Source organism: Eubalaena glacialis, chromosome 8 (genome assembly GCF_028564815.1).
Source record: "Eubalaena glacialis isolate mEubGla1 chromosome 8, mEubGla1.1.hap2.+ XY, whole genome shotgun sequence".
Taxonomy (NCBI): Eukaryota; Metazoa; Chordata; class Mammalia; order Artiodactyla; family Balaenidae; genus Eubalaena; species Eubalaena glacialis.
In genome coordinates, this window is record NC_083723.1 from 21,171,810 (window position 1) to 21,198,050 (window position 26,241).

Below are 26,241 nucleotides of genomic sequence, written 5' to 3' on the forward strand. Positions count from 1 at the left end.
GATTACTAATAGTATTTTCCAATGGCTGCTATCATTTGGCTCAGGCCTAGACATTCCTAAATTCCATGTGCAGTGGCTATGATTTTTCCAGGAAGAGCATGACCTTAGCAGAACTATTCAGAACCCTTTTAGGTGCTCAACATTGGGAAAAATAAATTCAGTTTCTTCTGAGGTTGCAGGGCCTGGAATGTGTAAGTCTAGGCTGGTTTGTGGTTCTCTTGCTCAGGAACATGGAGGAAATTTGTCTGCAATGGGAAAGAATAAAATCATCACAAAGAGGCTGACCTTCAAGAGGGAGAGATTCTGTGTTTGAGAAGGAGAGATGGTATATTTTTGCTTAGCTGGACTTTCAGTTAGAGATACCACTAATTCCCTTTTTACCTACGCTAGTTTATGTTGGGTCATTGTGACTCAAGGAAGCTGACTGGTACAACTGGTGAGGATGTGATTCCTATTTAGCTTTTAGTTGGGATATTGAATACTTTGATGGAAAGCCTTACTCAAGGAAAAAACTAAGGCCCAAGAGAGGAAGTTGTGAAGGTTTCTCATAGCTCTTCACATGCTTGTATTCTACCATGTACCTGAATTTGTTGCTTTGAGCATGCCCGTGACTGACCACAAAGCAATCCTTAACACCCAAGAAACCGGACTAAATCTGCTTCCTGTTTTGCTGGCACTGACAGCTGGGACATACTGAGCAAAGGCATTGCCTAATGACTTTTTTGAGGGTAAGTGTAATATACAGAAAAGTGCACAAAGTGCTATATATATGTCCTTTGGTGAACACAGAATGTATTTCTGTTGAGTATACACATAGAAATCAAATGGCTGGGTGTGAAGTACGTGTATGTTTGGCTTTTGTTGATATCATCGTTAGTTTCCTAAATTGGCTCTGTCAATCCTAATGATTATGATTTAGAAAACTCATGTGGATGTGATTTCTGCAGGAAACCTAATGCTGTGGCTCCACATACTTAATTCCTATATTTACCCACATAATTTATTTTCATAGCAACACTATTATTAAAGTGCAGTACAGGAGAGGTAGGAGAACAACATTCAAACCTAGAGTGGGTTTCTATGCGGATGAGTACTCTTCCCTTCTCAGAAATTAGCAATAAGTATTTAAGTCATCTTACATTCACTTCCATAGCAAGCAGGTTTCATTAAACGTCCCTCTTTTCAACTATTTTAATCAAACATTTAGAATCCATCACTGGTGACTACTTTCACTGAAAGAAAATAAGAAGAGAGGTTTAAAAATATTGTGCGTTCTCTGCAGTATTTTTCAGGAGAGGAAAAGTACTCAAGGGAAGAAACATAACCAGGGATTTCTATTTTATTTCATACTAGATTTATTTTATTTTACTTATTTTGGAACTCAGGTACCAGGAACAGATTTAATCACACTCCTCAATTCATGGCACACTCTCATCATCAGTCCATGCAAGGCTGATCTCTTGTTTTATTTATTCCCTTTTATCCACATTTCCCACTCATGTTCCCCTTTCTCTACACAAGCAAACCCTCTAATTTGTTTTATGTGGTTCCATATATGAATATATTCTTAAAACTTTAATTTGAAAAGATACTTGTACCCCAATGATCAAAGCAGCACTATTTAATAGTCAAGACACAGAAGCAACCCAAGTGCCCATCAACAGATGATATATATATATATATATATATATATATATATATATATATATATATACACACACATATATATATCACATTTTCTTAAGCCAATCATCTGTTGTGTGTGTGTATATATATATTTACACACACATATATCACACACACACATATATATATACACACACATACACAACGGAATATTACTCAGCCATAAAAAAGGAAATATTGTCATTTGCAGCAATGTGGATGTACCTAGAGAATATTATGCTTAGTGAAATAAGTCAGACAGCAAAAGACAAATCTATATGATATGACATACGATATGAATCTAAAAAATAATATGAACGAATGTATATACAAAAGAGAAACAGAGTCACAGACATAGAAAACAAATTTATGGTTACAAAAGGGGAAGGGCAGGGGGAGGGACAAATTAGGAGTATGGGATTAACAGATACAAACTACTATACATAAAATAGATAAGCAACAAGGATTTACTGTATAGCACAGGGAATTATACCCAATATCTTATAATAACCTATAATGGAATATAATCTGCAAAAAAACTGAGTCACTATGCTGTACACCTGAAACTAACACAATATTGTAATTCAACTATACTTCAATTTAAAAAATGAGCAAAACATAGAAGTCTTTCTCTAGCAACAAAAAGGAATATATTAATATATATATATCAATGTATTCTTGCATTCTTATATTGTGGTTCTGTGTGTGGATTTTAATCCTCATAAATGATATTGTGCTATAGCTCTGGCTCTTTCTCTTATTTCTGACAATGTTTCTAAAGGTGCCTAAGTCACCTCTTCTCTCGAACCCCTTAATCTCTTAATCATAGAGAGCCCCAAGTTTCAGTTCTTGGTCTACTTTTCTTCTCATCACGCACTTGGTGATGTCACCTAGATCATGGCTTTAAATATCACCTACAACAACAAACACTCATATAAAAAAAAGAATCACGCAACAAACAAAAGTTTCTAGGTATCAGACACAACAATAGAAACTGGAAAAATGGTAAGATATGTTCCCTAATCTATAAAGAAGATCAAAATATAGTGGAAGAGACAGACAGGCATAAAAATTATTTTACAATGTGGTAAGAGAGGAAGTATAACTGCGGTTAAAAGCACAGACGAAAACACCAAACAGACCCAGCTTGAAATCTTAGCTTTACCTATCACTTCTAGCTGTGTATTCTTAGGTCAAATAACCTCTCTAAGGCTCAGTTTCCACATATGCTAAAGGGGATAATCATAGTACCTACCTGATGGGGTTCTAGCCATAAGTAAATAAGATAATGCATGTGAACCACTTAGTAGAGTGTCTGGAACAACTATTTTAAGTGCGATACCAGATGTACATACGTACATGAGGGTAAGGAGCCTTAAAAAGGGAATAACGAACATCCTGAGTGGTCTGGAGGTTATCTGTTGAGTGGAACCTTGAGACATGAATAGGAATTCATCATTAAGAACAGGAGGGAAAGGAAAACAACATAGGAGCAAGGTGTGCTCTGTAAAGAGAAAAGGCAGTAGTTAGTGTTCATGTGGGAAAATAACAGGAATGGTTGAAAAAAATTAGGTGGGAGCTGGCTCACGAAGGGACTTGTATTTCCTGCTGCATAAGCAGCTTGAGTTTTGTCCTGTAGATAATGGGAAGCCACTGAAAGATTCTTAAGCGTAGAAGTAAGGTCGGGTATTATGTCAAGATACAGCTGAGCAAAACCTATAATATTTAGTAAGGTATGGGCAGTTTCATAGTTACAATAATCAAACACAAAGACCTTCGAGACGAGCAGTCCAATGCCAATTTTATATGACAAAGTGGGGTTTAAAAAATAAATTTGATTAGAAATGGAAAAAGCTAAAGGCAATTTTAAAGTCAACAAAAAAAGAGAATTATTTGAATTATAATTGAGACCACTGCTCATTCTCAGATCATGTGATTTGAGACTCAGGTAGTACAGGAAATTATGACCCAGTTTCCATCCTTCGTCTCTTCTGATCCAACAAAATATATCTTGTCATTAAAAATCTCAAATGATGGACTACCTTCCCTAAATCTGCCTGCTACACAGGGCGTCTATGAAGCCTGGAAACATAAGTAACATTTTACTTTTTTACAGATTGAAGATGTCTTTGACAATATTACGCATATTCGCCTATGTTTGGGTAAAGAGACACTTTCTAAACCTCTTTAGTTTTATTTTAACGATAAACTTTCATCAAGTAATTTTTTTTAATTACAAAAATAAGGAGAAAAAAATGTGGTAATCTAAACTGGCAGGGCCACACACTCCCTTCAAGTACTGGGCACTCACGCACCTTCACAAGGAGTTCAGTGAGCTCCTTCTCCCCACTGTACACCGCTCCGGAGGCCTTCCCTTCTTGCCACAAGACATCTACAGAGAAAGGGAAGACCACTGGATCAGGAGCCTTTGGGAAGACAGGTTCTAATAAAGAAGAAATAGGAAGAAACTCCTCTGCATACAAAAGAAAAAAAAAGTTGGAGTGGAAACCCAAAGGCGTTCTTACATTAAATCAAGAAAAAGAACTCCAATAAAGAGCTATTACAGCAAAATAGAGATGAAAGACCAACAATTACCATCAACAACAGTGTGAAGAAGGTATTAACAGCATCTAGGTACAATAAAGATAGTCCAATAATAATGTCATCATCCTCAACTGCCTTCTAACAGCAGAACAATTTTCCTTTATCTATACTCATTTTCTGTTCTCTGTATGGCTCAGGTTGACCTTTTTCGGCAGTGGCTTCCTTCTTCTCTGCCTTCCTAGCCAGTCAAAGGAAGTGTGTGAACTGCTATGAGCAGAGTTAGCAGAAAAGAGTAAGGTGAAGATGTGGAATTTCAGTATACTGTCACCAGAGCTGGAGCCAGGGAACTGAATCCCTGACTAGACAAACCGTGGTGAGAGATGAACCATCAGCCTCCTGTCCTCAGGGACCCCTCCTTCAGACAAGCCCGGAAACCCATACAGAATTAGCCACCTGCTTCCAGCAACCTCTGCTGCAGCACTCAGCATCAGGAACACAGCCATCACTGGGAGAAAGCTCAGAGGACAGGTTCCTGACCAGAATGTAAGGTCCGACTTTCCACTTCCTGTCTGAGGTGCTGCCCCGGAGACACTCTACAGTACCAATGATCTGTTCACGTGGGTGTCTCGGGTCCTTTTATGACAACATGGCTGTGCCCTATTGAAAGTGGGTAGTGAGAATTACAGAAGCACCCTAACTGAAAACTGTTGCCATGGGCTGTACAAAGCCAAGATCTGCAGTTCCAATGAGAGCAGAAGACTGAGTAGTGAATATCCAGACAAACCCCTCCTTCTCACGTGATCTGCCAGCTCTGGCTGTGGCCAGTTTGACTTTCCCTCTTTCTTTAGAGGACACTGGTCTGTGCCATGTATGTCTTCAGACCAGAGGTCACTAGCGTTTCAAAAGTAGGATATATGGTTTTATTTCCTGTTCTTTTACTGGGGCTACAGAGTATGGCAATGGACAGTGACTTAAAGATGGAAGGGAAGGAAATATGGTGCAGCCAACCAGCCCTCATAATCATAGACATCTTTAATATACAGGCCTCAGAGAATGCTAATCCTTGCTTTATATCATATATAAACCCTGGACTGTATCTAGTTTTGTACCATCTGATGTCAAAAATTCAACACATGTCATTTAGAAATTTTAAAATGTAATATGGTATCCTGGACTAGATCCTAGAACAGGAAAAAGGACATTATAGAAAAACTGGTGAAACAGGAATAGAATTTGTAGTTTAGTTAATAGCATTGTAACAATGTTAATTTTTTAGTTTTGACAAATGTACCATGGTTATTTTAGATGTTAACATCAGGAGAAGCTGGGTAAGGGGTATGTGGGAAATCTCTGTATTATCTTTGCAAATTTTCTATAAATCTAAAATTTTGCCAAAAAAACCCAACAACAAACACTCATATATGTATATATATAAAACATATATATAATGTATATATAAAATCATTACATATGTATATGCATAATATACACACATACACACAAATATATGCTCACATACGTATATACACATACATATATATGTAATATATGTACATAGGAGTATGTTTATATATGCATATATACATATGCATGTATATGTGTTTATAGGAGTATATATGTATATAGGAGTACTTATATATGTTATATATAGAGAGAAGTAATATATGTATATATGCGTGTACATATATATACATATACACATATTACGTATACATACACATAGACACATATATATGATAGATAATATATATCTTCAACCCAGAGTTCTCTCTTGAATTTTAGACTCATATCTTTTTAAAAATTTATTCATTTATTTTATTTATTTTTGGCTGCATCGGGTCTTAGTTGCAGCACATGGGCTCTAGTTGAGGCACGCAAGTTCAGCAGTTGTGGCACGCGGGCTTAGTTGCCCCGCAGCATGTGGGATCGTACTTCCCTGACCAGGGATCAAACCTGCGTCCCCTGCATTGCAAGGCGGATTCTTTACCATTGGACCACAAGCGAAGTCCCTAGACTCTTAAATCTTAAAAAAAAAAAAAAATCCCTGCTCGAAAATGTAACTCCTTGCTCCATCTTCGGCCTTTCCTATCTCAGTTAATGACAGCTCCATGTTTACAGCTGCTTAGGCCAAAAGTCTTGGAGTCATCTGTTACAGACTGAATTGTATCCCCTCCAAATTAATATGTTGAATTCCTAACCCCTGGTATCTTAGAATGTGACCTTGTTTGGAAATAAAGTCATTACAGATGTAATTAGTTAAGATGAGATCATTAGGGTGGGCCCTAATCCAACGTGACTGATGTCCTTATAAAAAGGGGAAATTTGGACATGGACACATGCATACTGGTGAGCGCCATGTAAACATGAAGATAGCCATCTACAAACCAATGAGAGAGGCCTGAACCATATCCTTCCCTCACATTGAAGGAACCAACCCTGCTAACACTGTGATCTTGGACCTTTTGGCCTCCAGAACTGCTGCACAACAAATTTCTTTTTTTGTTGTTTAAGCCACCAGTTTGTGGTACTTAGTTACAGCAGACCTAGCCAACTAATACAATATTCTTGACTTTTCTCTTTCTCTCACACTCCACATGCACTGTGTCAGGAAGTCCAGTTGACTATTACTTCAGAATCTCTCCAGGATCTGACCACTCCTCACCATTTTCACAGTTACTACCCAAGTCCAGGTCACCATCATCTCTTGCCCAGATTAGTGTGATAGCTTCCTAACTGGTCTCTGTGCTTTCACTTCAACCTCTAAGTTTCCTCTCAACACAGCAGCATCTAGAATGGTCTTTTGAAAACCCAAGTCAATGTTCTGCCTCAGTTCAAATACCTGGCAAGTCTTCCTATTTACTCAATAAAACAAAAGCCTTGGAAGGACCTTCAGGACCCCGTGTAATCTGCCTCATTCCCTATTTGTCTCTCTGACATCACTTCCTACTACTATTCCTCTTACCAACTCTGCTCCAGCCACACTGGCTTCCTTGATGTTCTTTCAACACACAAGCTCTTGCCTTCGGGTTTTTTGCACTGGCTGTTTTCCTTGCCGGGAACACTCTTTCTGTAGCTACCTGTATGGCTTTCTCACCTCCTTTAAGTCTTTCTCACATACCCCCAAATGAATGAATAAGTGGATAAAAATGCATCAGCTAAAATGCTCCAAAGAGATCCATATTAGTTCCATGTTCATATCAGAGCTCTCTAAAATATGATCTTGTTCCTTTCAAAATCTCAAAGAAGAAAATACGGGTAGGATTAAGAGTTTTAATGGAAAGGATAAGTCTATCTTACATGTACATGAGAAAGTGCCAATTAGGAGGGCAGTGATTCCTGGTTATGCTTTTCCTTTACCCTCTGCTCTGTTTGTGTGTAACTCCAAGGGTTCTCATGTTGATATTGCCTTTGGGTAGCCACTTTTCCTACAGATTCATGTATCTCCAATTGTGTTTAGCAGTGGGTTATAGCATTATGTAGGAAGCTAGGCATGGAATAATCACAGCTATGCTGGGAAGGAAGGCTAGGCTGAAGCCAATCTCTGGTTGAAACCTAAATGCCCAGAAACCAGTAGCTCTGAACATGGAGTGGGAAAAGGAGCCAGATGAAGAGTGGGGAGTTTGGGCCAAGGTACAGATTTACATGTTCAGATTTAAGATTTAAGTTAAACCGGAGAGCAAGAGAGCTTACAACAGTTTCTGCCTCTCTGTTCCTGTGCTCTGCATTTCCAGCCTAAGGACTTCCACTAGGCTCACTTTCTGCCCTCTGACTAAACACTTTCATACTTTCCCTTTCTCCCATTCACCAGGTTAACTTTCACATACTCTTTGAGGCTCTGCTCAATCACAACCTTCTCTAGGAACCCCTCGCTGACCCCTCCTTTCCCCTAACCCAAGCTGGGTTAAGATCCCTTCATTCCACTTCCACTAAGCATTCTCTATGTATTTGATGGTCTGCTTATTTGTCTGCTCTCCGCCCCACTGTGAGCTCCTTAATGGTCAGGATGGTGCCTTATTTATCTGTATCTGTATCCTCAGTGCGTAATAAATACCTGGCACATAGTAGAACTTTGATCAATGTTTCATGAATGAATGAATGAAACTGCTGCCAATTTCAGGGTATGGCTAGCCAGGTTCTTCAGGTGGAAGCTCAGGAGGCTTGTTAGGTATCTGAGAAGTTGGCAACTTGCTACAGCAAGGTCTGATGATCTTTTCTTGGTAAGAGTTGGGTCTGACATTTCTTTCGATTTACAGGGAGAAAAGAGCCTAGGAAACTACAAAACACTAAAGTGAAAGTATGTTTTCATCAATTATTTTTCAGTTACTACACAAGTCAACAGAAATGAAAAGGGACAGCATCCCAGAAATGTTCAAATGATTGGAATACTCAATATACTAATAACGGTTTATCAGTAGTTCTGTACTATTAAATCTCTCTGGGACCCATGAATCTTAAAGGTACACTGTGTAAACTGCAAACTGGAAGATTCTAAGGTCATTTCAGTTCTCTCTAGGCTACATAAATTCCAACCTCCCCTTTCAGAGAGGCAAAGATCATGGAAGGTCTTACTTATTCACCCCTGGGGTTTGTGGTGGAGGTGGGAGAAAGCCACGGAGGCACATCCAGGGATGAATGTATTAGCCAAATGGAACAGAGACTGCATAAGCAGAGCAATCTCTCTCACTCTCTCTCTCTCATACAGCAGAAGGCAGTGGGATGGTGAAAGGAGCCCCAAACTGAAGTTAAGAGACCTGGGATCTAGTCCTTGCTATGCCACTAAGCACTTGTGCAACCCTGGACATTTACTTGCTTTTTCTGCTTCAGTTCTCTCTTCTGTAGAATGGCTAGGTTAGCTAGATGATCTCTGAGATCTTTTTCAGCTTTAGGATTTTGTGTGTCTATATGATGACTAACCAAGATAACTAAAGAAGGAGTAAGATTGGGGGGAAAGAATAATGAATGTTATTTTGGAAAACCTGAATTTGAGGTTCCTGTGATATACCTGGTTGTCAATGACAAGAACTAATTGAAAGTGGAAGTCTGGTCCTTGGAGCAGAGCTGGGAGTGGAGGTACAGATTTGGTAGTTTATCAGCAGGAGGTAAATGGAACAATAAGAGTTATGTGACCAGCTAAACCAGTTGTGAATAAACAGGTTATGTACCAAAATAAATTGGTAACAGCTAAATTCAAAATTATAATTCACTTACATTTATTTGATTACATTTTCCCTTATTCTATATTTTAATGGATGGTAATAATAACTGCTACCATTTGTTGGGTATTGGCTATGAGCTAGGTGTTGAAAAAAGTGTTTTACATTTATTGTCTCATTTAATATTTATAAATAACTACATGAGGTCAGTATCACTATTCCCATTTTTGAGATGTGGAAACTGGACACTGGTCTGTTGGTAAACATCTAACAACTAGAGAGGAACACACAAATCCCTGAGTTACAGTGGTTGCTGACTTCCATGGTGTAAAAACTCTCACCATGGCCTATTTCAAGCTAACAACAAGAGGTCACTGAACAGAGAGACAGGAAGAAATGTGCCTTATGTAATACTGTCACCATACAGATATAATAAACATATCTTCAAGAGCATAGATAATGGTAACATGTGGTAAAATAATTAGAAGTTCATGAGTTTGGGTATTCACTACATTTGTTAATATAGTTTATTTAATTTTAAGTTTATATGATTTAATCTTTTAACTGGCTGTGTTTAACAACTGGCTTCCATAGTTCCTAAAATTTTAACCATCTGCTCTTGCAAGCTAATATAAGCTGGCTCCACACACCACTGAAAATGATGCTAAGACAGAGTAAGTAACTTGCCTCAGGTCACATAGAAAATGTCTAGGTCAAGATTAGAACCTTGATCCACCTAATTCTGAACACCAGGCTCTTAACCACTAGACTATCATTTGTAAAACTATAAAGTGCTATATACTGTGTATGGTAAAAAAATTATTGCCACATTTTGTATTCGAAAAAAATGTTATGTGTTCTTAACTGTCATCAATAAGGAGGGGTTCTAGTGGAAAAGCAGCCATGAATCAGAAAAGTCACAGTGCAATTTCTGCTTTTCTGGGTCAGTTCTTGTGCCTGAGTTTCCCTGTTAAAGGAATGCTTTGTGTCCTTTTTGAATCACATTTCAACCCGTGTTGGAAAAAAAAAATAGAAGAACTTATTAACATCTTTTTATGTTTCTTGTAGATAGGACTCATGGAAATTTAAATGGTTGTTATTATTAGTTTGAATATAACTTTATACTAGCCATACTGAAAATAAAATATAAAGAAATATAACAAACACCTATCGTTTAGCATCCATAGATTAACGTAATCTCTTTGTAGCCAAAATGTATAAGGATGTTTATTACATTAAGTAGTAAAAAATAAAACATCTGGAAACAATTTTTAGATCTTGAAGAATCAGATGACAAAATGATGAGTCTCAGGGGACTAAGATCATATTTACCCCTCTGGAGAAAAGGTTTGAAAAAAATTTTAATGCTTTCTGAAAAACCATACTTATTTTAGTCTCTCCTCTGTTCCCTATCATAGCAAATGACTTACACACAGAATTTCATGAACTGCTCATAAAACTCTACTTAGGTCTTTGGACCTGGGTGAAGCCCGTAGTTAGGATTGTAGCTGTAAAGCCACCATCTAGCTCAATAAATCTAGACAAACCAAGTAGCTCTATGGATCACTGTGTTGTAAAAAGAAAGTATTATAGTTGTGATTCTCTTGGTTAAAAAAGAGATAGCGACTTCCCTGGTGGTCTAGTGGTTAATACTTCGCCTTCCAGCGTAGGGGGTGAGAATTTGATCCCTGGTCGGGGAGCTAAGATCCCACATGCCACGCAGCCAAAAAAATCAAAACATAAAAAACAGAAGCAATATTGTAACAAATTCAATAAAGACTTTAAAAATGGTCCACATAAAAAAAAAATCTTAAAAATAAAAAGGAGATAAAGCTCCGTTATAACACAGGGGAAGCTATAAGTAATTTGGCCAGTGGGTGAGGAAGAGAACAACATAGTATACTCTAGACAAGAATGGTAAAGTTTAGGAAGGGTCAGCCTGCTTCTGCAGATCGCAGCTCTGAGTCATTGCGCGGTGAGTACATGCAGAGTTGGCACGCATGCTTGCCTTCCTGGCATCTGCAGGCTTTACTAATCTTGTGTTCTAGTTCCTTACTCACATTGGAAAATGAAACTTTTTTTCATGTTTGGCTGTTCAGTGTTTTTAGATATATATGGCAATCTTTAACAAATGACCGTATTGACTATGCCCCACCCCCACACACTTTGGTGCTACTAATTTACATTCTACAAACAACTTATTTGACAACTACTTGGTCTATTAACAAGCGGTTGTTGCATCATACTTTGCGCTAAGCACGGTGCTGTACTGTAAAGGACATGATGGATAAGATGCTGTTCATGTTCCTTGGCAGGGATATTAGACATGTGCATAGATATTAGACATGTGCATATAAGGCAGAAGATGCAAAATGCAAAGTGAGGGCTCTGGTCGTTGGTGCTCTGAGATGTAAGAGAAAGAGACAGCTCTATCTGAAGCATCTTCCAGGGCTACCTGGGAGAAGTGCATTAGTGAACATAGAGGAGGGGATGGCCATGAAGAATATATAGACTGGAAAGTACAGCATCATCCAAAGAGAGAGATTGGCAGGGATAATAATTAGACCTCTCTCCCTGTCACCACAGAGGACACAATATTTGAAAGCCTGTCAAGCCCTGTTAACACAGATCCTGGGAAGTGTTGCTATTGAAGCTTGTGGCACATTTGAATGCAATAAAACATAATATTCCATAATGTTTTGGGAGAAATCTTTGTCTTTCTTTCCAACAATTTATTCTACTTGCTAAGCCAGGCTTCTCTGAGGTCACCAAGAAGTCATGAAGGATATATGGATATGACTAAAGTCATCACATTACCCATTAGTCACTGGTTGCAGTGCTGGTTAGAATGAGAGAAACAGCTGGAAATGGTACAGGAACACAATGTGGGCCACGTCTACCTAAGATGGATATTTCTAGCTGTCATAGAGGGTCTGGCCCTATATATATCTCTTTTCTGTGCTGTCGAGCTAACTGATTCAAAGACAATGTTGTTAAGAAGTGGAAAGTGGGAGCTTGGTAAGATGCTATCCTCACTGAGCTAAGTCTCTTCCTTCTTTTTACCACTTTGGAGTGGCTAGGAGGGGTCTGAGCTAGACCTTGATGCACAGCACTTTCGTCTTCATTTTGTGTGGTTCACTGATAGCTCATTTCCCACACAGACAGCTCTGTCCTGTTGTGCTGATGGGTTGAGACACACGAGGCAGATGGAGAGAATTTCCCTGTGATCACCAAGGCTTCTCTGCCCCCATTAGCAGCAGTAACAGTCTGCTGGGACTTGAGACTGGAACACCACTGGTGTGGCCAACTTCCCCAAGTTCCTAAATCAATGGGAACTTAAACCAGAAAATAGTAGAGTGGCAGGGCTCCAGTTGGTGCCCAAATTGAAGCCCAAATCACCTCAAAACTAAACAACAAGAGATTAGATCCCAAGTTTTGTAAGAATCCTATACAGAAAATGCACGGATACCAGATGTGGTGAAACCCGGTATTTTAACAGGTAAAATATTTTGCTTTTTCCTCCTAGAGAGGAATCTTTAATTTCAGGCTTATATCAGCATTCTTTCAGTGAAGAGAAAGGACAGCTAATAGTTGGTTAGCCTAAAAGATTCTGGCAGGAATACTTGAGTCATGAAATATTAGCCAAGCAACTCTTTGGATATTCTAAAATAAACTGTGTAGAGAACTAAGCGTTTCATGCCAGGACAAAACTAAAAAGCTTTTCTCAGAGGTCTCCCTGCCCCCCCCCTTTTCTGTATACAATCTTATTGGTTGATAGCACCCAGATTTTGGCTGCATTGCAAGGAACCACTCAGCTGTGGCTGATTACTGCTCTCATTTTTCCCCCTTGTTCAGGAAATCTTGTCATGAGCATGTTTCCGAGAAAGCAAGACAGAAAAAGTTTTTTGCTTGTTTTGGGGAAGCCATTATTGGAGAGGCTAGTGTTAGGGTAATAGACTAGGGCTGAGATAAAGGGGAGGAATTTAGAAGTGTTGTGAAAAACAACTGTTTCCATCCCTGGGGTTGTGAGTCACAGTGGGAGAAATGGTCTCTATCCTTGGCTCTGCCATCGACGGTGTGACTCAGGAACATTCTTTCATTCATCAGCACTTATGGAGCACCCACTCTGTGTCTGACACTATGTCCAGCACTGGGGACACACAGTGAGGAATAGATAAGGAACCTGTTCTCAAATCACACAATTTCTCTAAATACCTTTTCTTTATGTTTACAATGTGAGGGATGGACTAGAACGATCTTTCAAGGCCCTCTACCTCCTAGTACCTGAATCTTTATTTTTCTGTGGGCTCACAATGTGCCCAGAAGAACAGTAACAGGAAAACTGGTTCTCAAAGCACATGCCAGATATCGTGCTAACTAATCACTTTTATATACGTTACTCTATTCGTTTTCTCAAGAAGCTCCTAAAATAAGTATTATTATATCCATTTTATAGATGAGAAAACATCCATAAAGCATCAGAGAGGTTGAGTTGCCTTTTGCTGTAAGTGAGAAAGAGGCAGTGCCAGACTCAAACCCAGCTCTGCTGACTCCAAGCTCAGCATTCTTTCCCCCTCCTCTGTTCTCCAGATTTATAATGTTAATTCATCTCCCCTGGACTTTTCTCTGGGAATATTTATGGAAAACTTATTCAAGAATCCATGGCAGTACAATATGAAATACCTAACTTTTGCCTTATGGGTCTTCCATTAGTCTTCCTTCCCTCTTTACCTACTAAGCTTTTCTTACTCATCCCAAGGGTGATCTTGCCACTTCATCTAAGCCCAGTGCTTCCACTGCTTTGCCTTTGCTTGTGCTTTACCTTCAGCTTGGAATCATTTTCAATCTTGTCTGCAGCCAAATTCTGTACTCTTTCCCAGACTTTGTCTTACTCCTAAGTTTAATTCATTCATCCCCTAATAGTTATCCAACACAGTAAGAAGTTAAAAAAAGAGTATAAGATCATCTCCTTGGGGGAAATAAGATATGCACAGATTATAGGAAAGTTATAGGCTAAAATACTTATAGACCTGTAAGGGAAAGAGAAGGAAGGTAGCAGAATAGGACTGGAGTCATTGGAACTTGAGGAATAGTTAAGGCTTGATTAGATGAAAAGAGAAAGAGGCAGGGAAAGGTAACAAGGTCAGACAAAGGGCAGAGAGGTCCGCTGAGTATTGAAGAAGTTGGATGTCTTTCTGGCTGGAGTGACTAGGTTTGAAGAACTCTGGAAGCTGGAATGGAACATTTGAACTGGATGTTATTGTTGAAGAATGTTAATCAGAAGGAGTACTGGATTAAGAGTTTGCACATCTGTGTTCTTGCCTGATCAATTTGTAATCTGGAGAAAATTGATCAAGAGACCCGAGTCTCCATTTCCTTATCTCCTGGGGCTACCTCGGTCTACAGAAGTCCAAGCTCCTTAGAATAACCTGTCTCTTCTTCTACTGTTCCCACCTCCAGCCATTTTATAGTATGTCTTTATGTGTGAGGAGTCAGTTATGAGCTAAGACCTTTCACAACATGGTATAATCACATGTACTCTGTGAGAACTCTCACAGTGCTGAAAAACATGATTTCCCACAAAGGTACGCAAGTTAAATAATAAAAATTAAGCTATACAATTTAAATAATGAAATTAGGTTACACAAGTTAAATAATACTCATACACATGCATTAAAAATGGAATTTTTGATCGTGAGTTTGGGATTAGCAGATGCAAACTAGTATATATAGGATGGATAAACAAGGTCCTACTATATAGCACAGGGAACTATTATATTCAATATCCTGTGATAAACCATAATGGAAAAGAATATGAAAAAGAATATATATATGTATGTATAACTGAATCACTTCGCTGTACAGCAGAAATTAACACAACATTGTAAATTAACTATACTTCAATAAAATATTAAAAAATGGAATTTTTACCCTACCAATTTCATAATTTAACTTTAAGACACTAAAGCTCCTTAATTAAACATTTAGAATTAAAACTTTAAGGCTAGAGAGTTTCTGTTTTAACTTGAAAATGTGAGGCAACAATAAGGTCTTAGGGCTTTGTTTTCAGTTGTGTATGATTTGGACAGTTAGTGGTGCCAGAGAGGATGAATGGTCTCAAAGATGCTAATCTGGAAAAAAAATGTGGCCAGGCAAGCTCAGATGATCAGCCAGGACAAAGCAGGCAAGAGCAAAAAGAGCATCAACCATGAGTGTTAGGAAAAGTCAATGTCCAAAGTCTTCAAGGAAGCTGTGATGTTAATTTTAGTGCGTCAACTTGAATGGGCCATGGGGTGCCCAGTTTTTTGGATAAACATTTTTCTAGGTTTGTCTGTAAGGGTATTTCTGGAAGAGATCAATATTTAAGTCAGTAGACTAAGTAAAGCAGATTGCCCTCCCCAGTGTGGGGGTCTCATCCAATCTGTTGAGGGCATGAATAGAACAAAAAGGCTGAGAAAGGAAAAATACACTCTCTTTGCCTGACTGTCTTCAAGCTAGAACACTGGTCTTTTCCTACCTTCAGACTTGGACTCAGACTGGAACAATACCTTCAGCTCACCTGGGTCTCCAGCTTACCAACTGCAGATCTTGGGACTTCTTAGTCTCTATTGTTGTATGAGCCAATTCCTTATAATAACTCTATGTATCTACGTATGTATGTATGTTATGTTTCTATCTATCTATCTATCTATCTATCTATCTATCTATCTATCTATCTATCTATCTATCTATCCATCCATCCATCCATCTATCTCCTATTGGATCTGTTTCTCTGGGGAACCCTGACTAACACAGTAGCATTAGGATCTGGATCCAAAAGTGAAGGAACAAGGTAGCAGGTCTCTCTCAGAGTCCAGTGGCAAAAGGTCTTTTGTGTCCTTTTAAAGAACATGTACCCCAATGTTCACTGCAGCACTATTTACAATAGCCAGGTCATGGAAGCAACCTAAATGCCTATCGACAGACAAATGGATAAAGAAGATGTGGTACATATATACAATGGAATATTAGTCATAAAAAGGAATGAAATTGGGTCATTTGTAGACACGTGGATGGATCTAGAGACTGTCATACAGAGTGAAGTAAGTCAGAAAGAGAAAAACAAATACCATATGCTAACACATATATATGGAATCTTAAAAAAAAAAAAAAAAGGTCATGAAGAACCTAGGGGCAAGACGGGAATAAAGACGCAGACCTACTAGAGAATGGACTTGAGGACATGGGGAGGGGGAAGGGTAAGCTGGGACAAAGTGAGAGAGTGGTAGTGTATATATGGACATATATACACTACCAAATGTAAAATAGATAGCTAGTGGGAAGCAGTCGCCTAGCACAGGGAGATCAGCTCGGTGCATTGTGACCAGCTAGAAGGGTGGTTTAGGGAGGGTGGGAGGGAGGGAGATGCAAGAGGGAAGAGATATGGGGATATATGTATATGTATAACTGATTCACTTGGTTATAAAGCAGAAATTAACACACCATTGTAAAGCAATTATACTCCAATAAAAACGTTAAAAAAATAAATATTCATTGCTTAAAAAAGAAAAAAAATGCATATGTAACAAAAGAAAAAACAGAGAAATTGGACTTCATCAAAATTAAAAACTTGTGCATGAAAGGACATTATTAAAAAGTGAAAAGACAACCTAAAGAATGGGGAAAATATTTGTAAGTCATATATCTAAGGGTCTAGAATCCAGAATATATAAGGAACTCTTACATCTCAACAAAATGACAAATGACCCAACTGAAAATTAGTCAAAGGACTTGAGTAGACATTTCCCTAAAGAAGACATTCAAATGACTAATAAGTACATGAAAAGATGCTCAATCTCATTAGTCATTAGGGAGATGCAAATCAAAATCACAATGAGGTACCACCTCAAGCTCATTAGGAAATTTTTTGAAAAAGGAAAATATGGAAAAATAAAAAATAAGTTTTGGCAAAGATGTGAAGAAATTGGAACCCTTGTAGATTGCTGATGAGAATGTGAAATAGTACGGCCACTGTAGAAAATATTTCGGTTGTTCCTTAAAAAGTTAAACATAGAATTGCCATATGATCTGGCAATCTCACTCCTAGGTATATACCAAAAAGAATTTAAAACTGGTACTCAAACAAATAGATGTACACATATGTTCATAGCAGCACTATTCAAAATATACAAAATATCTAACAACAGATGAGTGGATAAACAAAATATGGTATATCCATAAAATACAACATTATTCAGCCATAAAAAATGAATAAAGTACTGATATATACCACATTGTGGATGAACTTCAAAAACATTAAGGCAAGTGACAGAAACTAGACACAAAAGACCACATACTGTATAATTCTACTTATATGAAATATTTAGAATAGGTAAATCCATAGAGACAGAAAACAGATTAGTGATTGCCAGGGGCTGGGAAAAGGTGAGTATGGGGAGCAACTGCTTAATAGGTAAAAGGTTTCTTTTTAGGGTGATAAAAATGTTTTGGAACTACATAGAAGTTGTGGTTATACAAAATTATGAATGGTTAAATGACTTTTTAAGTGACTGATTTTATGTTATATGAATTTTACCTCAATAAAAAATAGAATAACAAGTTAACTAGACTGTGATGATAATTTCACAAAACATACATATAAAAATTAAAGAAATCAAGGTTAGATTCTTTGTTTCCTTTTATGTCTGCAATATTTTATGGTTTCAATTTTAAAACACAGTAGCAAAATCATGACATAACTTTGGCTATTACTATCTTAGGGTTTTATTAGAGGTCATACTAATGGGTTCTCCCACATTTTCACCAACTCTGTACAATTCAGATTTCAGTCCAAGGCTTCAGGAACATTGCAAACAGCTGCAGTGGGATTAGGCATCTGACCATCAATGACATGCCAACTCTGACGGACAACTGTGTAAAAGTACGTAGTTGGAAACTATATTTTCTTTTCAGTCTCATTTGGTTGGCATATTTTCTAGTGGCTTGAATTATTGAAAAATATGAATGGGTTTTTCATTTTAGTTTTTAAAAATTTATTTATTTATTTATTTATTTATTTATTTTTGGCTGTGTTGGGTCTTCGTTGTTGCACGCGGGCTTTCTCTAGTTGCGTGAGCGGGGGCTACTCTTCGTTGCGGTGCGCGGGCTTCTCATTGTGGTGGCTTCTCTTGTTGTGGAGCACGGGCTCTAGGCGCGCAGGCTTCAGTAGTTGTGGCATGTGGTCTCAGTAGTTGTGGCTCGCGGGCTCTACAGTGCAGGCTCAGTAGTTGTGGCGCACGGGCTTAGTTGCTCTGCGGCATGTGGGATCTTCTCGGACCAGGGCTCGAACCCGTGTCCCCTGCATTGGCAGGCAGATTCTTAACCACTGCACCACCAGGGAAGTCCCCATTTTAGTTTTTTTATATAAGAAAATCATTAGGAAATTTATACACACACATTTGAACATTTGAATCCTTAAATACCCTGAGAAACTTCGTTTCACAGTTAGGATATTTTTATTTCAATGATATTGTAGCTTAAGCATAAATTTTAAGTCTAATTCTACATGTCAAGCTTCTAAATGTAGTGATTTTTTTCAGCATTCCATTTTCTCATGTTTTCCCTTACTTTTGTAACATCATTTAGTTGATTCCTATGCATTACTCAAATGTAAGTGTACTAAAATATATTGGAAGAAAGTCCCATTTTCTTTGAAATTAGGACAATTTAATAGTTAATGTGTCTGTTTCTGAAAATATTGAGAGGAAAAAAATAACCTCATCACTTTCATAAGCTTGTTCTCTATACTCTGGTTAATCTTTTTTTTTTTTTTTCTTCTAAAGGCTTTAGTTGAAAAATGCCATCGAATTACATCAGTAGTTTTCATTGGTGCACCACATATTTCCGATTGTACTTTCAAAGCTCTTTCTACTTGTGACCTCAGAAAGATCCGATTTGAAGGTCTGTGATGTTAAAAAGTGGTTTAGCATTAATTTTTACTTTTAATCTTGTGGCAATTCAAATACAATACTTCTTTTTTTAAAAAAACAGGAAATAAAAGGATTACCGATGCGTGCTTCAAATTTATAGACAAGAATTCTCCAAATATCAGTCATATTTACATGGTGGACTGCAAGGGAATAACAGATGGTAGCCTCAAGTCACTCTCACCTTTGAAGCAACTTACTGTGTTGAATCTGGCAAATTGTGTAAGGTAATGAGTCATTCAGTCAAGAAACACTGATTATCTAGAATGTTCCAGACTTCCTCAAGATGCTCATTGGTTAGAAGAGTAAACGTGAAAGTCAGGAGTGCAAGTGGAGGTAAATGCAGAGTTCTGTGGTAAAACAAAGGAGGGGCACCCAACCCAGACTAGTTATGTGGGGGCATGGGGAGACTGTCAGGGAACGCTCAGGATATGTGGAATCACAGGCCCTTGTAAGATTAAATGAATTTGCTGGAACACTTATGGGCTACCTTTCCTAGTGAAGGTTCTCACAGCTAGTTCAGTTAATAGGTCTTTTTCCCAAATGGACTTTCCAACTTGCTTATGAAGAACCAGTCTTACTGAAGTGTTTCCTCTTGGGTACTAGTTAGATTTCTCCTCTGTGTGGGTTTGCTCACAGATGGACAGATGGCAAGTTCTTACTGAAACCCTTTCTTTAGCTGGGTTACAAATGGGCTTCTATCCTGGTATTCTCAGGTGGGCAAGGATCAAATTCTTGCTAAAATTTCTTCCCCAGTGGATATCTCAGCCTCTTGCCTGTATAAATTTCTTATAATATTAAAGGGCCAGATGATAACAAAATAGCATTTGATCTACAATGAAATTGGTTAATATTTGGGAAAACATAAGACAAGTCAGAGTAATAAGCTAAGCTACACAAAATCTTAACCCATGTTCCCTATTATTAAAATGGGGAGGCACCATGGGTTGGGGAGGGGAGGTAAAGACAGGATTTGAAATGGGAAAAACCTGGATTACGAAATGAAGCCTCCAGTCAACAGCCAGCAAGGAACTGAGGCCTCCTGTCAACAGCCATGTGAGTGAACTTGGAAGCAGACCCTCCACCCTCAGTCAATCCTTCAGATGATTAAAGTTCCAGCTGGCATCTTGGTTGCAAGCTCATGAGCAAGCTGGCACCATAATGCAAGCAGGATGTGTGTGTGTGTGTGTGTGTGTGTGTGTGTAAGAGCTAATCCTATCTGTATTAACATGTGAAATAAAGTTGAATTGCATTCATATATTTCACTCAGGCTTCTGCAGGTTACATAATTTTAAAAAGAAATGGAGGTTTTTCTGCGTCCAGCAGTATAGTCGACAAAACACTTCAAAGGACTCCTTGTTACAAACAATTTAGATCCTGGATGAAACATACTTTCAATACATTGCTGAGCCCACAAAGAGTACAAGAAATATCCAATATCATGATTCTTCACCACCTTCTCAATGAGTAGACTCTCTAAGACGAACAGTGAATACCAAGCAAACAAAAGATAGAGCTGCTATGAGCATAAATGTTCATTTCAACATTGGCATTGAGACAATCAGTTTTAGCGAGACTCAAGATAGGGAAGCAGGATGAGACTTCTGCAGTGTCTGGACCTCTTCAAGGGGGACAAAGTGGTCTCAGGTAGATAGTACGTAGGCCCCTGGAAGAAGTTGGCTCAAAGCTTTTCTGAAGGAAAGCACCTTCTCTTTAGGTGTCCAAAATTCCCATAGGTTAAAGTCAAATAAATAAGTGCTCACAATTAAAGACCATCAAATGTACAAAGATATGAGTCACCATGAAGCAAAATAAATTTGAACTTCCATAATTCATATATTAGAATTATCATAGAATATTAAGTAACTATGTATGAAATATTTGAAGAAATAAATAATGGAACCAGAAATATGAGCAGACAACAAAATGTGATAAAAATAACCAGATTTACTTGAAAAACTTTTAGAAATAAAAAATATAGTTATTGAAATAAAGAAAATGAATTGCTAATCAGCAGGTTAGAACTCACTGAAGAGAGAAGTACAAAGCTGGAAGATAACTGAAGAAATGACAGCAGAGTGAAAAAAGAAAAAGAAAAATGTGATAGAGTATAACAAAAGACAGAGAAGGTTTAATATCAGCATTTTACATTAGATTTTTAAAGTTCATCTATAAGAGATACACCTAAAACAGGATGTTTGAGAGTCAAAGTATACATTTTTCTCAACCACATATCAATCCTTCAAAAAATGGACTATGTATGAAGTTTTAAAGCAAGTTCCCACAACTTTCATAGTATTGATAATGAACAAACTATATTCTCTAACTACAATGCAGTTAAATTAGGAATCAGTAATAAAAAGATAAATTTCAAAAATATATATGATTTAAAAGTGAAAATTCCAGGGCAGCAGAATCACCTGAAGAGCTGAATAAAACTACATATGCCCAAGGCCTACCCCAGAGCTACTGAATCTGAATATCTAGGGAGGGAACACTAGCTTGTATATTTTTAAAAAAACAACATGGGTGCTTCTGATGCACAGCCAGGTTTAGGATTAAATGCATTAACCCATTAACTTGGACCATTACCTGAAAAGTCCTTTTCTATTGACTTTTATGCCTCCAGGATTATCATATAAATGTATATATACATCTATATATACACATCCATATATATACACATACACATGTCAGTATATGTGTGTGTGTGTGTTAGTATATAAATGTTTTCAGGCTATCTTTTCTGTTCCATTCATTTATCTGTTTTCTGTCTAATTTTGCACAGTACTTTATATGTAAAATGGGGAAAATAAAGAGTATATACTCAGGATTGTTGTGAGGATCAAATAAGTTAATTCATGTAATATACTTAGAATAGTGTCACACATAATAAGCACTAAAGAAATGTTATCCCTTATTATTATTACTGCTTTATAATATGTTTTAATATCTGAAAGAATGAGACTCTCTTTATTAGTAGTCTTCTTTTACGTTATTAGATATTTTTGCCAGTTTATTCTTCCAAGTGAACTTTAGAATAATTTTGTCGTATTTCAGAAAAAATCCTATTGAGATATTAATTGAAATTATGTTAAATATATAAATTTTGGAAAGATATATAGTTTTATAATACTTATCTGATTTTCTCTTTACCCAAGAATTATTTATTAAAAATGTACTCAGATATCCATGTAGTTTATATCTAATTATCATTGTTACTAATTTTTCATTTTATGACATGGTACAAAAATACGGGCTGCACAATTTCTGTCTTTTAGGATCTTTATTTAGGGGTAATGCTGGTGAAAAAGATGATGGTTATGTTGTTTATCATGTTGAATATATATGAATAGTCCATGGAACTTAAATTACATTAATTATATTACTTAAACTTTATGCCCCTTTTTTGTTTGTCAAAACTAAGTCTAATACAAAATTGTATCTTAATTATGTTCTTTTTGAATTTTTATTTTTCTTTCATTTTGTATTTATGCTATATTATATGTTGCATAAAAGTTCATGACTAAAATTACCAAAAAAAAAGTCAGACTGGCCTTGGATTTCTCTTCTGTAACAGAAAATATATTTATAATTGATATTTTAATATTGTTTATATTGTTATATTCTATATATACATTTATATGTTTGGTATTTCTGTTGCAGAGGAGAAATCCAAGGCCAGTCTGATTTTTTAGGTTTTTTTGGGGGGGCGGGGTTGTTTTTTGGTTTTTTTTGGCTGCACTGCACAGCATGTGGGATCTTAGTTCCCCAACCAGGGATCGAACCTGTGCCCCCTGCATTGGAAGCATGGAGTCTTAACCACCCAGATTTTTTAAAAAAATTATTTTATTGAAGTATAGTTGATTTACAATGTGGTGTTAATTTCTATGGATAGTCTGATGTTTTTTGATCACACACACACATATATATATATATATATTTAAATTGTTACATCATTACACCATTTCACTGTACGCAGTTTCATGGCAGGAAAGAATATGATCCCCAAATTCTGTACCCAACCATATTATCTTCATTGGGGTGATACCTAATCAATGTAAAATTACCCTGTTAGTCTTGTTTAATATTTTTACTAGTATAGTATTCTAACTCAATGTAAAATTATCACCCCTGTGTTAATTTTATTTACCTTTACCTAATACCACCGCACAATTTTCTTTGTTTTTGTTGTCATTTTATTACAAATGTGTTTCTTGTTGACTATTTATAATTTAGAGAATCATTTATAAATCTGGACTTACATGGGAGGGGTGGGAGGGATGGCACTGACACATAGGTGTCTATGATTAAGGACAGTGTGGGAAGACTGAGGTCAAGATCTTCTTACAGCATCAGATATTCTCTGCTTCAGAAAGAAAGGATCTTTAGGTAACTTATTAGGTTTCCAGTCCAGCTAAATTGACTTGTACTTAGTGGAAATTCCTCCAAGATTTTGACAGTAGTTTGACTGTTAGGCGTGGTTCTCCCTATCCTAAGTTTTGGTCTTTTTCTTTTGCAGGAGATTGCATCAGGCACTGTCTAACATGATCACATTTTAACCCCAGGGAAGAAACCTTATAGACTATCTGTTTTATTAATAATTAGGCCACCTAATTAAATGAACAAATGAATAGGAATAGCATTTTTAGTAATATTTCTCCCATTACTATCATTTATATATTTTCTATTAAAATAAAAGCTATATAATCAAATTTGGTTTAAAAGTGTTGGCAAAATACCAGATATAGATATCACCTTGCTATTTTGGAATGTACTGGGTGTAGTAACTATTATTTTAATAGTATTCTACATATTTATACATAAAATCACATGTAGAGCTTGTCTTACTCTTTCCTACAGAATTGGTGACATGGGACTAAAGCAGTTTCTTGATGGTCCTGCAAGCACAAAGATAAGAGAGCTAAATTTAAGTAACTGTATCCACCTGGGTGATGCCTCTATTGCAAAACTATCAGAGCGGTATGATAAAACAATAATATTTTACATCACATTATTAGTAATTGTATATTTGTTAATAGGACAAATCAGAGATAGACTTTTGAAGCCATTTGGAAAACATCAGGGATGCCCAGCAGCTGGTCCAATATTCAGCAAAAGGAAATAAGACATTGGAGTCATGGAATGAATTAATCTTTTTACTATATCTAAGACGTTTCTTATTAAATTTCAACTTGGAGAAAGTTTGAGATGGAATCACTCATGAAGTTACGAATAGCTATACCTGGGTGACTTCTCTGTACTTTTCAAGGATAACATCTCTATGTAAACCTTTACAGAATTTCCCAAGGGATATTCTAGCTGGTGGGTTTATTCTTGACCCTGTTTACTTGTGTACACTAAGGGGTTAAGTACAATTCTTGTAGCAAACTTGTAAGGATAAGTGAGAAATTTAACTTTGCACTTTTAGTGGTCATTCATCGTGGTATTTATGTGATAGTTTTTGTATGCGTGTAATATTTTTTTTCTTATTAGAAATTGCAATATGAAATGAAATCACAGAATGTTTTATACAATAATCCACCTCTCTTTCATTCAACTTTGTAATGTCAATTATTTCCACTTTTTTTTTTTTTTCTTGGCCGTGCTGCCCACGGCATGTGGGATCTTAATTCCCGACCAGGGATCGAACCCGCGCCCCCTGCTGTGGAAGCGCAGAGTCCTAACCACTGGACAGCCAGGGAAGTCCCAATTATTTACACTTTTAAGCTTACTTTTATGACAAGAAAAGGAAAATCCTTGTTCCAATAGCATTTGCTTTCCCCAAATAGTTTTCAATATGAAGAAATTTCTACTGACAGTGTGATAAAAAGCTAAAATGAATTCTTCATGCTACTTTCTTTCAGCTGCTTTAATTTAAACTACTTGAGTTTACGAAATTGTGAACATCTGACTGACCTAGGAGTTGAATTTATTGTAAACATCTTTTCTTTGGTATCAGTAGATCTCTCTGGAACAGACATCTCTAATGAGGTAAAAAAAAAAAAGTGTTCAAACAATTCAATGACTTCTATTGCTTTCTGTAATATAATCATTTTCCATTTTGTAAACAATGGAGAGAACAACAATTATTTTTATTTCTTAGAATATTGGATTATAAAGGGCAAGTTTGGGAATATTGTTTCTGGAATAGCGATAGGTGAGGTTATTTGTAAATCAATGGTCTTGTTTCTCTGCTTTAAAAAATGGCAAAACAATATTTTGAGGAAAGTCCTGACAGATCAGAGTTTTATGTGATAGATCTGAAATGTGTTTCAATTATAGACATTTGGTTATTGTGGACATATATTTTGGATGGCTTAGGTATATTTTTCCTGTGGATTGTATATTTTATAAGACTACCTGAGTGCCTTGAGATCCAAGTCCTTAGTTCAAAACTGAAGTCTAGAAATGGCCTCTACAAATCTATAAGAGGATACATTTTAAGAAACTCATTTCTTGCAAGCTGCTGTTGCTACTCGTCAGAGTTGAAACACAGGTCACACCTATCCTATCATTCCAGCACTGCCCCGTTTACTAATCAAAATGAAGATAAATCCAGAGATCTGTCATGTTTCTGAAAGACTTTAATGGACTGTAGTTAGATAAGGAATGTACTGGCTTCTCTTGAAAATCAGAGCATTGGGAGGGATAGAAGACAACAGAGGAGAGGATCTCTCCCCCACCTGCTTGCTAAATCCCTATTCATCCCTCAAGCTCATCAAATATCACCTGTCTCTGAGGCCTTCTCTGAGAAGTCCTACCTTACAGGCAAGTACAGGAACTTCTCTATGTACATCTCCAGCCACAGTGCATTCTTTAACATGACCTGTTTCTGTTTCTCACTGCATTACTGACACCTGTGTTATATGTCCATCCTTCCCTACATATTCAGTGGGCTCTTTTAAATAACT

The 26,241-nt window shown here is 37.1% G+C and overlaps 1 protein-coding gene across 1 annotated transcript in view; it reads left to right on the forward strand.

The window, feature by feature from the left end:
* FBXL13 (F-box and leucine rich repeat protein 13) overlaps positions 1-26,241 on the forward strand; it is a 186,124-nt gene that overhangs the window by 115,095 nt on the left and 44,788 nt on the right. Inside the window, exons 13-17 of the mRNA XM_061198232.1 lie at positions 18,184-18,282; positions 19,184-19,301; positions 19,392-19,554; positions 24,191-24,310; positions 25,195-25,321. Coding sequence (XP_061054215.1) covers positions 18,184-18,282; positions 19,184-19,301; positions 19,392-19,554; positions 24,191-24,310; positions 25,195-25,321 — 627 coding nt within the window. The remainder of the gene's footprint in view (positions 1-18,183; positions 18,283-19,183; positions 19,302-19,391; positions 19,555-24,190; positions 24,311-25,194; positions 25,322-26,241) is intronic.